The sequence below is a fragment of the Trichoderma aggressivum genome (genome assembly GCF_033847375.1).
Source record: "Trichoderma aggressivum f. europaeum strain CBS 100526 chromosome Unknown scaffold_013, whole genome shotgun sequence".
In the NCBI taxonomy this organism is placed as follows: Eukaryota; Fungi; Ascomycota; class Sordariomycetes; order Hypocreales; family Hypocreaceae; genus Trichoderma; species Trichoderma aggressivum.
This window is the reverse complement of record NW_026946379.1, coordinates 681985-694486: the sequence shown is the minus strand read 5'-3', so window position 1 is coordinate 694486 and position 12502 is coordinate 681985. Positions and strand designations below refer to the sequence as shown.

Sequence of the window (12502 nt, the reverse complement as noted above, 5' to 3'; positions counted from 1 at the left end):
ATAGAGACGTGTGGATTTTGATTCCTGGGGGTAAGTTTACAGCGGGAGTGCGGGATGCCTTTTTCTGTAGGCACCTTATTATATTTGGCTGTTGTTTTTCTTAAAGGTTGAGTTTCAGAGGGGTCATGGGGAGTTTTGGGTTTTGGGTTTTGGGTTTGGTAATGTTTGCATGTACTTATGGCGAAATGATTAAAGATTTAATGTCCTTGTTGAGGGTTTTGCAGATTCATATTTTGATTGACGCGATGGCCACTTGTAGGGGTGAATTCTTTCTTCTCCTCGAATGAAGAGAGAGTAATTGTTCCTGTCCAATGCCGATTCCAGCCCGTTTTGACTGTATATGAAGCAGAGCGCCTCGTGAGGCTGAGTGCTTCGTCTTTTATTCGGAATGACTCAATGTGCGACCTGAAACCCGGGGTTTGTTGCCAGCCGAGCTGTGCTGCCTGAATTCTGCGCCTAACGAGGAGCCTCAAGCCGCTAAAGACACGGAGCTGAACCCGGCGGGGGCCATAGAAAGATTGACTACAACCGCCTCTTTGCATGCTCACTTTTTGTCAAACTTCCAGGTTGACTTGATGATACATGTCACAAAAGACGATAAATTTCTCCAACATTAGAGACGTTGAACAAGCATAACCTAGCCCCATCTCCTCTCATATACACAAGAAACCATAAGAAAGAGAAAGAAGAGGAGAGGGAGAGAACAAAGAGACAACAATGTCCGTCGTCAACACCGCAGTCGACACAAACTCCAAGGGCGGCCCCATCGCCGACTTTGCCTTTGACGAGTCCCTCGTCGAATGGACCGTGCCCAAATCCGACTGGCTCGCGATCCACGACAAGGACTTTGACGGCGTGGCCACGTCGGCGTACATTTTCGACGCGCAAGGCCGCGTGCTGCTCGTGCAGAGGGCGGCGCACGATAGCATGCCGAATCTATGGGAGACGCCGGGCGGCGCGGTGGACGCGGGCGACGAGTCGATACTTGCGGGGTGTGCGCGGGAGGTGAGGGAGGAGGTTGGGCTTGTTGCGAAGAGGATGAGGAGGTTGGTCACGGAGGGGGAGGGGAGGGAGAAGTGGAGCGTGTTTACGAACCGGAGCGGGACGAGGGTGTTTTGCGGGTTTGCGTTTGAGGTTGAGGTTGAAGGGGGGGAGGTGGTGCTTGATCCGGAGGAGCATCAGGCGTGGGCTTGGGCGGGGGAGGAGGATGTGAGGAGGGGGGTTGTGGGGGGGAGGAGGATTGCGTTGAGTTGTTTGATGGTGAGGAATAGGTTGATGGAGGCGTTTCGGTTAAGGAGGGAGGATGGTGATGGGGTTTGAGGGTTTGGATGAGGTGGTGGTGTATGGAATTGGACGAGAGGAGATTTGAATGAGGTGGTGTATATGATGAGATTAGAACATGTGCGAGATGTGTAGTTGGAAGATTACGAGATGGAAGACTGTTGTTTGACTTTTCATGATGTTTGTGTTACTGTAGAGTTGGTTTCCGCCTAATGCCGGAGTGATTAAGAGGGAGACAGATATTTTGGCTCGCTGATTGGCTCCAGTGTGAGTACCTAGCAGGCATGACTCTGATGACAGCCATGACTTGATAAAGGAGAGAGATTAAGCTAGCCATCTTTGTATATTAAGAAGCTGTCGAAGGAGGCACAGGTGAGTCGGAAGGAGTGTTGACCGGAGGAAATGCTAGAATCTAGGAGCGAATATGGTACTGGAGATGAGATGATGAGGATGTCACCAACGTCAATTCAACTAAATTTGATGATACTCTGCCGTTTTGAGTAAACATCCGCAAGAATTGACCAACTTCACTGACTATGCATTCATTGAGGCGCTGTTTCATTGTGAGGAGTTGGATCTAGAAATATTGTTCGTGTAGCTACTTATATAAATAACGTCGGCCCGAAGCTGAACACGAGTATTTAAGATTCTCGAGTGGCGGCCGTACCTGAATAAGGCGCACCCGCCGAATGAATAACCTTGATTAAATATAGACATGTCATGAGCTCGTGGACCACTCGTAAATAATAATCTTTGGAAGTTTATATTGATCTAATATCGGTCGCTGGATGTACTCGAGGTATCCCAGCTCCTAATACCCAAGACGTATCAACTGGGTCGCCTGAACACCAAGTCGTGTTCGTAAAGCAATCACAATTCATTTATCAGCTAGATTGTAGAATAACGATTGGAGTTGATGCTCTCGCTTAGTTCTCTTGAGATGGTGCTGGATATGTTGTGAATCTTAGGGTAAGTAAAATGAGATATGACTGGTAGTTGCTCAATGAGACCACAACGCCATTTTGTGTATCGATCTCTTGCAATTACATAACCCAGCATGACATGTCATTTTCCAAGTCATAATGATAATAAAAGATCAGCGGCTCGCTTGGAGAAGCAAGCCGATGATCGTCGTCACTCAAAGCTCAATTGACGCGACTCATTCCTCCCGGGATACCCTTATCAATAACTCTATACCTTTGTGAAAGTAAGATTCGTGATGTGGAATCTTAACCCAATAAACTCACCCTGGCAGCTCGCATTGGCAAATATCATATAAAAGAGAGTTTACCATGCAGTTAAGCCACACCCAATCATGTACGCTCATCGAGGTCAAGATAACGGATAACGAGCACTCGTTCGACAAGACCAACTTGAGGCGTTGGTTACGCTTATAAATACGACGAACTAATCCTCGAATCGAAGACATCATTGTCACAGCAAGGCATGCCTAGGCAAGTGGATCTACGCAACTACTCCCGCATCATGCCACCTCTCGTCCCATGCAAGACCCTTAAGACCCTTGAGACCCATATACTGGTTCAATCGATCGACGCCAAGCAGAGGGTCGACGCCGGCCCGGATTCGGCCGGAGGGTCCGGTAGTCGGAGTGGAGTTGAGCCAAGGCGGAAGGGCAACTTGTTCAACACGGAAGGGCCGGGCAATTCCTGGGGATAAGTTGCTCATGCAAGGTGAAAATTTCGATGCTTGGAACATGGGAGATTTTTTTCTTCTTCTTGTTTACTTGAACTAGTTGCCGGGCGAGAGCGGGACTCTTTCTTCCCTGCATGGAAGAAGCGGGTTTGCAGAGGTTCGTCTGTAGAGGTGATATGACGTACTTGTGCAGGTGGGCGTAAGAATCACAACTCTGCTTGACTGTCAGATAAATCTGGAGATCATTCACGATCGATAAGCGTGGAGATGGTTGTCTCAAAGGAGGGGAAGAGCTCTAAACGGGGAGAGCTATAGGGACGCGTAATACGACGTTCAACTCGAATGCTTGGGCGGGGAGATGAGCATTCTGTCATTGTTTGTTCAGTATCGACCGAGAGAGCTTAATCAATCATCTCCAAGGACAATGTGAGATCATCTGTCGAGGCGTCTGAGAGTTGATTGGCGGTACATGAGTGGCGATTTGGGCTACTTGATTCAGGGTTGGTCGTGTGAGTTCCAAATCGTTCAACTAGAGCAAGGTAGCAGACATGTATTTGCAACCCAAGCCAGCGGGCAGAAACAACCAGCCGAGTACACCCGGAACGCCAACGAGGCACTACAATATCACTCAGCATCACCCTGATTTGATCGCGCGTCCCCGGTGGCTGAGCGGCCTGCCCAAAGTTTGGGGACCGCCAGAAAAGTCACCTGGCGAGATCTAAATCTCCTGAGCCTCAGGGTCTATCCCGTTCTAGAACGGAAGCGTCGAGTTAACAAAGAGGACGGGGGAAAAGATGGGGCGAATGTCTCTTTGATTTGTGCCGAGCCGGCAGATCCGGAGGGTGTCAAGGACCCGGCAGTGCCGGCCGCAAGGGCCGCCAGAACCCCGGGTGAGACATGCGCACGACGCTGATTTGATGCGTGAAGAGGGTCTAAAATAATAATGAATAAATAATAAATAATACTGGGCGGAAGCCATTAGACTTTTGAAAATCAATAAAATAGAGATAAAACACGAGAGCTGGCTTGTGCTAAAAGGGGAAAAGGCGAAGGGGGAGAAATGGAGTTGGGCGTCCTCGGTATTGAGGCAGAGAGTTTTGGTTCGGCAACATGGGGCTTCGGAGGGGTCGCGGGACGGTAACCGAGAGCCGAATCCGCCATCTGCTATTGGTCTTGGGTTAAATTTCAAATACCAAGAAAGCTCCGAGCTTGGGTTGAAAGCTGCTGACAATGGAGAGCATGGCGATTGGGGAGGGGGGGAGAGAAGTGAGACATTGTGGCCGGAAACGGGATGGTAAGAGGGTATTTCATGGAGAAGAACAATGGGAGCTTGGATTGTTTTTGGGTGGTGTTGAGACAAGAGAGGCAAGTTGAATTGAAGATTTTGGTGTCTCGTCTCGGGCGATTGGAATGCTGTGGTTTGTGGTTTGTGGGCATGAGATGAGACGAGGGCCGAAACACGGACGGAATACGGGAAGTTGAGTGCATATGCGCATTGCCCGGTTTGGTGATGGTGGTATTTTGGAGTGCAGATGGGACACGGAGTTGCGCCCGGAGCTAGCCGCGCAAATTTTCGAAGAGAAACTAGCAAGGGGGTCGAGATTTTTTTTTTTTTTTTTTTTAATTTATAATTCCTGATGTTTTAGTGTTATTCTTTCTTTCGGCCCTCGTGCAGGGAATTTGTCGAGGTAAAGACTGAAGGTGTTTTGTGGGTGTAAGTCAGTAGGTGATGTGGACGGATGACGCGGTGCAAAAACGAAACGTCAGATGGGCATCAGATCAGACGCGATACGCTTGCATGAGGCATGATAGTACATGAAGAAATGAGGACAGTACCTGAGACACGCGCAATGGCATCGTGCAAGGGAATGTCGCGCACTTGCGCGGAAATGCAGGCTCTGGTTGGGTTCGTGGGAAACGCGCACATCCTTGCGCTTTGTGGTCCAAGCAGCGACCAGGGTGCCGGGACTGGTGACGTCGATCACGATGACAATTTTTTGTTTTGTTTTGTTTTTTTTTTTTCTTCTCTTCATCTTTTGCTGTCTGTCACCCCTTGAATCCTTCGTTGCCAGCGCTAGCAGCTTGAGGTAGATTTGATTGCTGGCGTGAAGGCGATGCTCCGTTGGTTCTGCCAAGGCACATGGAAGCTATGGGTTCTGCCGTGTTTTGTAACTGCGGCATGTTCCATGTTGTATCGGAGCATGGATTGGGACTGAATTCCCTGATGGAGATGGAGCACAGAGCACCCGTTCAGGATGGAATGATTCCCGAGCTCAGCCTGACAAAGCAAACGGACACCAAATCTGGCATCCAATCTGTGTAGCTGTAACGGCACTCGTTGTAATAATAGACAAATGAATCCATCCCACGGGTTCCATTTTCGCGGTGACATCACCAGCCCTATGCTGTGCACTGCTGTTACAGAACTGCCCCAACCGTGCTGAACCAACCAACTAGTGACCAACCCCCCTAGCCGTTGCAGACCAGACTCCCCCAACTCCCCCTCTACAGCGCCCAGCAGAGCCTAGCCCGAGCCCACAGGCCTAGTTCCAGGCGCTACATGGCACTGCCAACTGCCAACAGACGCCAGAAACCCGAGCCTAATCCGCCCGCTCGCATCAGCCCCGGAAATGACTGCCGAGCTGGCCCCAATCAGGCAACGGGCGAGGGGCTAGGCCAGCGGTGCTAAGCCCGGCCGGGTAAGGAAACCAGCAAAAGAGCACAAAAACAAGCCGGTCAAATCAAGGCCAGCGACACGAGCGAGTGACGCATTACGTAGCCGACACGGCTGGTTTAAAGAGCCAGTGCATTGTTTAAGTCACAGTCAGCGCTGCCTCATTTTGATGTCCAGTCTGGTCCAGCTTCTCTTTTTTTTTATTTTGCCGCTGCCACCGGGATTGATTCTCTTTTTTAACCCCTTTAACCTTTGGGACTATTCCGTTGCGAGCTGGTGTAAAGACTCGCGGCTTTTTCTGGGGTTTCTGGTTGTTGCGCGATTGTTTTTCTTCTTTCTCTGGGCAGCTCAAGCGACTTTGGTTCTTCTTCTCCTCCTCCTCATCACCTCATCTCTTTCTTACTCTTACTCTCCTCCCTCCCTCCATCCTCTTCTTCGAAACGAACGAGCATCGCCCATTCCATTCCATTCCATTCGCCAATCAACGCAGACGATTTCCATCCAATTGCTCAGCTCAGCCCATCTTCGCATCTCTTACATTCATCAACGCTTGTCGCGATCCGCCATCGGTCCATCCGTCCTTTGTCCAGCGCCCTTCGCCTAGCATCGCATCGCATCGCATCGCATCGCATTGCTTCGCTTCGCATAGAGCTGCGTCTCGCCTAACACTCTTGCTCCATTCGAGGTACGACAACTCGGCAGCGATCAGCAGGTTTTTTCTCTCTCTCTCTCGTCTGCCTTGTATCCTCTTCCGATTCTTTGCCTTCCGTCTCCGGGCTCCAATATTCTGTAGGTGAGTCCGACTCGTTACTCTTGCTTCTGCTCTGCTCTGCTCTGCTCTGCTCTGCTCTGCTCTGCTCTGCTCTGCTCTGCTCTGCTCTGCTCTGCTCTGCTCTTCCCATTGGCTCCCGAGGTTTGTCTCTCTCTGTGTTGGCGTATCAAGGCTTGATTCATGCCACACGTCTTCTTCATGCTGGCAATGCAATTCAATCCTTTCCCCATCTTTCTTCTTGTTTCTTCACGACTGCAAGCCACGGCGGGCTCCTGCAAGCGCTGTGCAGCAACCTCCACCGGCTTCTGGCCTCCATTGCCCATCCTGCCGCCATTCGCTTCGCCCGTCAATGCTGCAACCCTGTTTCTCTTGAGGCGAGTGCCTGGGCGTGACATTTTGCACCCTTGACCAAGATGCCATTGGGCTCTCGCCGAGCTTCAGTGGGCTCCTGGTGGGCTCCCAGGTGGATGCGAGCTGCCCAACCGTCAACGTCACCACCCATCGACGTGTCCAGCCTGCATTTGTGGATGCGGCGTTGCAGGCTTCATGATTCTGCTCGGCGCTCTCAAAGGCCGCTCGCCTGCATCTTCATGAGCAGCTGCTTCCTTTGGCTCCTTTGGGTTGACATCTGACTATCTTATCGCCGCCCTCTCGCCTCACATAATCACGAGCAACGACGAGACGGGACGAGAAAAACCTTGCCTCGCTGCCCAATGACAACACAATTGAAACTTTTTTCTTTGCCATCCCTTCGCTCGTTTTGCTTCCTCTTGTCGACTCACTCGCTGTCCCGTCGCCCCTCTTATCTCTGTGTCTTGCCACCCATTCGCCTTGCGAGTTGCCCTGAATCTAGACACAAAAGCACTCTAGTCCTCGAGATCGACACATTTTGCCCTCTTTGCTCTGCTGCCAGCTCGGCACAGCTACCCTTCCTCCTCCTCTGCTCGTACTCAAACCACCCCCGCTGCATTAAGCTCTTACGATCCCGTCTCTCCTCTTTTCGTCAGCCCTGCATAGGCGCTCGGTTTTGCTTTTGCCCTCCTTTGCCCTATTCCTATCCCATTCACCGCCGCATACCAAGTCAGATTGTGCCTCTCGCCCAGTCTGGCCTCCACCAGCGCTGCTTCGGCAGTTGATAATGGCGGTCTGAGTGGCTTGCTTTGGCTGCCCTTGATGGTCGTGTCCAGGCTAGCAGACCGAGAGATTCCCATCCCGAGAGAAAGCCCCTCCGCCCCCTCCCCCAGATTGCAAACATGCCAGCGGGAGCTGCAGTGCAGCCACCATCCTCATCCTCGCGAGCCCGTCGACGGGAGTCCTACCGTAGCAATAACCTCAATGCCGCCGAGAACCAGCGCGCTGATGACAATATGCCAGCTTCCCGCGAGTCTGACTCTCGCCATCGCAGGCGCCGCCGACGAGACGACTGGGTCCGCACCAGCAACGAGAACATCTTGTACCGCCTGGACGCCCCTGTCGCCGACGCTTCCGCCGCTGCCGTCCCTGTAACTGCCGCAGACGATTCGGCTGACCCCGTCTCGCGCGCCCCAACGCCCCCCATTGGGCCCCGGAGGACGCGGCCGCACTCTATCCACGTCGTCAGCTATCCCTCGGGCTACGTGCCTCGTGAGCTGCGGACCAGAACCTCCCCTCGCTCGTCCAGGGCCCGTGTCGAATCTGGTGCCAGCCCCGCGCCCAGCACCCCGAGATCTTCCTCGAGGCTTACAACATCAACCCACCCCAGCACCAGGACTGAGCTCCCCGTCCGCTTGGCCTTGACCCGATTGTTCCAATCACTGGCGAGCAACTCTGTGTCCTCGGTCGACGTTCCGCAACACAGCGCATACCCTGTTGGTATCCAGGTCCAAACCGTCCCGGTTACCGAACACCATCCTGAATCGACGTCTCGCCGTAGTAGCCGAGCCAGCCATCCCCGTAGCAATCACTCGCATCATTCTCACGAGACAACCTCGTCGTCCTCTCGCAGGACCCGCGAGCCAAAGCAGCAGCAGCAACAACAGAATTCATCTTCATCCACCCGAGATCGCGACGCTGCTGCTCACAAGCGAGAACATCGAGACCGTCGAGACAATCGTGACCACCGTGACCACCGTGACCAACCGCGGGACAAGACACGGCGCAGAGCAGCTTCTAGGTCCTCCAGGTCGAGGCATAGGCATCGTGCCAGAAGCAACAGCCGTAGCCGCCACAACAGCCGCCAACCGGGCCAGCAGACAGCAGCCCGTCCCCGTCGCTCTTCTCAACAACGCCGCTACCCTCCCAACAGCATGACTACCGCTAGAGCCGTCGTGCCCCTAGGCGGGTATCAGCTCGGTCACCACAACAGCTTCACATCCATCCGCAGCTCAAAGTCAAGCGTAAACGCCGTCGTCACCGAGGTGATTAAGCCTGTCGCTACCGGCAGCGGAGTCTCTTGCTCCATTCTCCTTGCCGAGCCCAACCTCTTCCTTTCTGGCTTTGATCACAACGGCCATGAGCGCCGAACAGACCGCGCCGGCACTGCCCTCCTGAGGGGTAAGATGCAGCTGACCATTAGCAAGAACGTCAAGATCAAGGCTGTCCAGCTGAAGCTGGTTGGCCGCGCACGCACGGAGTGGCCTGAGGGTATCCCGCCGCTCAAGCAAGACCTGTTTGAAGAGGAAAGCCTGCGAACCCAGGTCCTGACCTTTTTCAACGCCCTCAACGAAGGGTGGGAGAGCGAATACGGCAACCAGTGCACCTACAAGCTCAAAGGTGGCTCCGCAAACTCGAGCAGCACCGGCCTAAACACTTCGCCCGGCGTCTCACCGGCAGCATCGATGCGAAATAACCTGACGGCCAAGGAGCTCAAGCGACTCTCTCTTCAGAACGTCCAGTCTCGCAGCTTTGGCAAGGGCGAGACCGGGGTGGTGACCCAAACCCAGGCCAAGGGATTCAAGGTCTTTTACCCCGGCGTCTATGATTATTCCTTTGAGCTGCCCATCGATCACCACCAGCTTGAGACCACCAAGCTGCAGTACGCTTCCGTCAAGTGGGAGCTTCACGCCACCATTGACCGTGCCGGTGCTTTCAAGCCCAACCTGCATGGTGTCAAGGAAGTCCCCATCATCCGACTGCCCGACCAGATGTCGCTCGAGATGTCCGAGCCCATCTCCATCAGTCGCCAGTGGGAAGACCAACTACACTACGACATTATGGTTTCGGGAAAGAGCTTTCCTATCGGAGCCAAGATCCCCATTGCGTTCAAGCTCACTCCCTTGGCCAAGGTCCAGGTCCACAAGCTCAAGGTCTACATCACCGAGTCGGTCGAGTACTGGACCAGCGACAAGCGCGTGACGAGAAAAGACCCGGGCCGAAAGATTCTGCTGCTCGAGAAGACGGCAGGAAAGGAGCTCGCCCCAGAGTGGGCCACCTCCGAGGTTGTGACCCTTCGCGGCGGTGAGCTCACGGAAGAGCAGCGTCGCGTTGCTCGCGAAACCGCCTCGAGAAGGCGAGCCCACGATGCCCTGAAGCGGAGGCAAGCTCCGGAGCCACTGCCAGCGCCGGTGGATAATCTCCTCGGCGACTTGGACCTCGGCCTCGAGAGCATGTGGGGGTCCACCGAGATTGAAGCCAGCGTCCAGATTCCGACCTGCGAAATGATGGCCAAGAACAAGTCTCTTAGACTCCACCCCGACTGCAGCTGGAAGAATGTCAACGTCTTCCACTGGATCAAGGTAAGCTTTTCCCGACAATTGCGAGCTTTCTAATACTAATTCCTCAATCAGGTTGTTATGCGAATCAGCCGTTTGGATCACGATGATCCTTCAGGCACCAAGCGCCGCCATTTCGAGATTAGCATCGACTCTCCTCTCACCATCCTCAACTGCCGCGCTACCAGGGCAAACACTTCTCTGCCCGCCTATACCGGTGAGATGAACCGACCGTCTCCGTATCAATCGGCTTGTGGCTGCCCCGATTCGGCGACAATTGCCATGGAGACGTCTCCCAGCTCCTCGACCGGCACTCTCCCAGACCCGGAGGCGCTGGCCGATAGCATGCCTGCCCCGCCCCAAGCTGTTCATCTACACTCTGGAGCTCCCTCGGCAGGCCAAACAGCAACTGGTCGATCGAGTCCGACAACCTGGGGCCCCGAACAACAGGGCCGGCCTATCCATTTGCTGCGAGCACCCAGCTTCAATCCCCCCGCCTTTGACGACGACACGGCGCCGCCCCCAGCCGGGACCATTCTCGTTGACGGTACTCCTGCCGATATCCCTCCGATCATGACCCCGCCTCCGCAGTATGACGCCGTCGTCGGCACGCCTAGCGTTGATGGCCTCGCCGATTACTTTACCCGTTTGGCTGAGTACGGACTTGGTGATGACCATGAAGGTTCCGGATCGGACGGCGACGAGTCACCTGCTCGAATCCTGGACCGAAATGGGCGTGTCAACGTGGCTCACCCTAGAACCCCCGGCGGCAGGAGGATGCCCAGCCGAAGCATGGAAATCGCCAGACCACCCATTGACCTCAACCTCAGCGCTTTACTTGCACGTTCCAACTACGCACGCGAAGAAGCGCAAGTATAATGTTTTTGCCACATACTGAAATTCTTCTCTTTTACAATATTTATCCACTTTCGCCTTCCGACCAAACGTCGAGGCAAATCATGTAAATGCATCTGGTGTCATAGACGGGTTATCGGGGTAACACCCCCTTCTTTCTTTTGTTATTTCTGTGATCGGATAAAGGAAATGTTTTTGCACATGGGGAATGGCCATCTGTGAAGGTTATTTATGGGTTTGGCGTTTATGGATGGGATGAAAGACGCATCCGCGAGATGTTATTACACATACCCTGGGCTGGAATATGATGGTTTGAATGTGTGCATGGTTTTATGATTGTGGATATTAGAAGTTATTATTTATAGTGTTTTTAGTAATGATGCGACGATGTGCGCTTGAGCTTACTTTTTCTGATCCCTTTGATGTTTGTGATATTTGTAAAATGCACCTTGACTGGGTAGCTTTAGTAGAGTCGGGCACGTATTACCGGGACTTGGTGGTGTTCTGCAACCATGGTAGAATTCACAAAGGTTGCTATTGTATTCCAGTACTAGAACCTGATGCTATAGTTGAAGGATCTGCTGAGGATACAGCCTGAAGCGAGGTTAGGCGATAGTTTCTGGTTGGCTTGTTTATGGATGAGAGAGTATTTGTCTAAATACTGTTGGATTATATTACAACTCCAGCGAACTGTCTTATACTCAATTACCCACCCAAGACATCAGCCAGCTAATCTAACCTGCTATCTAGCTAATCCACAAAGTCTGCCAAACTCCCTCCAGTTGGGGCGGGTGAAGCGTGTTATGTACGGTGAGATTTAGTGTGGCGCTGGGTTGTCGGTGGAGCGATGTTGCTGGATTGTGTGCGCTGATGGATTGACTGATTTTGTGGTTAAAATGGAGATGAAGGAGTTACTGTTCTCTATGGCGAGACATTCAACGCAAAGCGAATTGAGAATCTGTGCTACACTAGAGATCTATTTCTTAACGCTGAATGGAATTCGCTAAAAGAGCGTGAAGTATATGTGTATTTGCATTACTACCCTGCATTCTTGCGATGGGCAGCCTTAAAACGGTGACTCTGGAAGAAATCGAAGCTGTTGAGAAAAAGGCAGAGATTTACATCTCTGGTAAAGCTACATTCCTTACTTACAATTCCGGTAGGCAGCGTATCAGAGGTTTACATCTTCCAGCGGAGTAAGACTGGACTGACATGGCGGCAACACTGCTAGACTGTTCTAATTAATTACTGAAAATGATGCTGATGACGTCTTGAATTAGCTCTCTCAAGAAGGCGCGGATCTGAATGAGAGGGATTATACCGGATGGGCTCTGCTTCATCTCGCTGAAATGGAGATGAAGGGGATGGAGATTGAGGAAATTTAGTAGAGGAAAGGCCTGCTATTGTCTACCTGTAGGTAAGGTTGCTGGGGAAAATGCCAGACAGCAAAGTGTACGGGTAGACGAGCAAAACGAGAGCTTCGAGTGAGAAAGGTATAGTCCGTAATAAAATATCATAACGGGTACGTCAATCTTGCAGCTTTTGCAATATCTGCAAGCTTATTAGTAGACTTATACG

General features: G+C 52.4%; 2 protein-coding genes across 2 annotated transcripts; both read left to right on the top strand.

Moving 5' to 3' along the window:
• Positions 1-717: 717 nt before the first annotated feature.
• Triagg1_4344 (uncharacterized protein) lies at positions 718-1320 on the top strand (the record flags this gene model as incomplete). Its single annotated transcript, XM_062898737.1, has 1 exon — positions 718-1320. One exon carries the CDS (start codon positions 718-720, stop codon positions 1318-1320), a length of 603 nt encoding a protein of 200 aa, XP_062756851.1.
• A 6313-nt stretch (positions 1321-7633) lies between these two features.
• On the top strand, positions 7634-10948 carry Triagg1_4343 (uncharacterized protein; the record flags this gene model as incomplete). Its single annotated transcript, XM_062898736.1, has 2 exons — positions 7634-10093; positions 10145-10948. The coding sequence occupies 2 exons, from the start codon at positions 7634-7636 to the stop codon at positions 10946-10948; spliced, it is 3264 nt and encodes a 1087-aa protein (XP_062756850.1).
• Positions 10949-12502: the final 1554 nt, after the last annotated feature.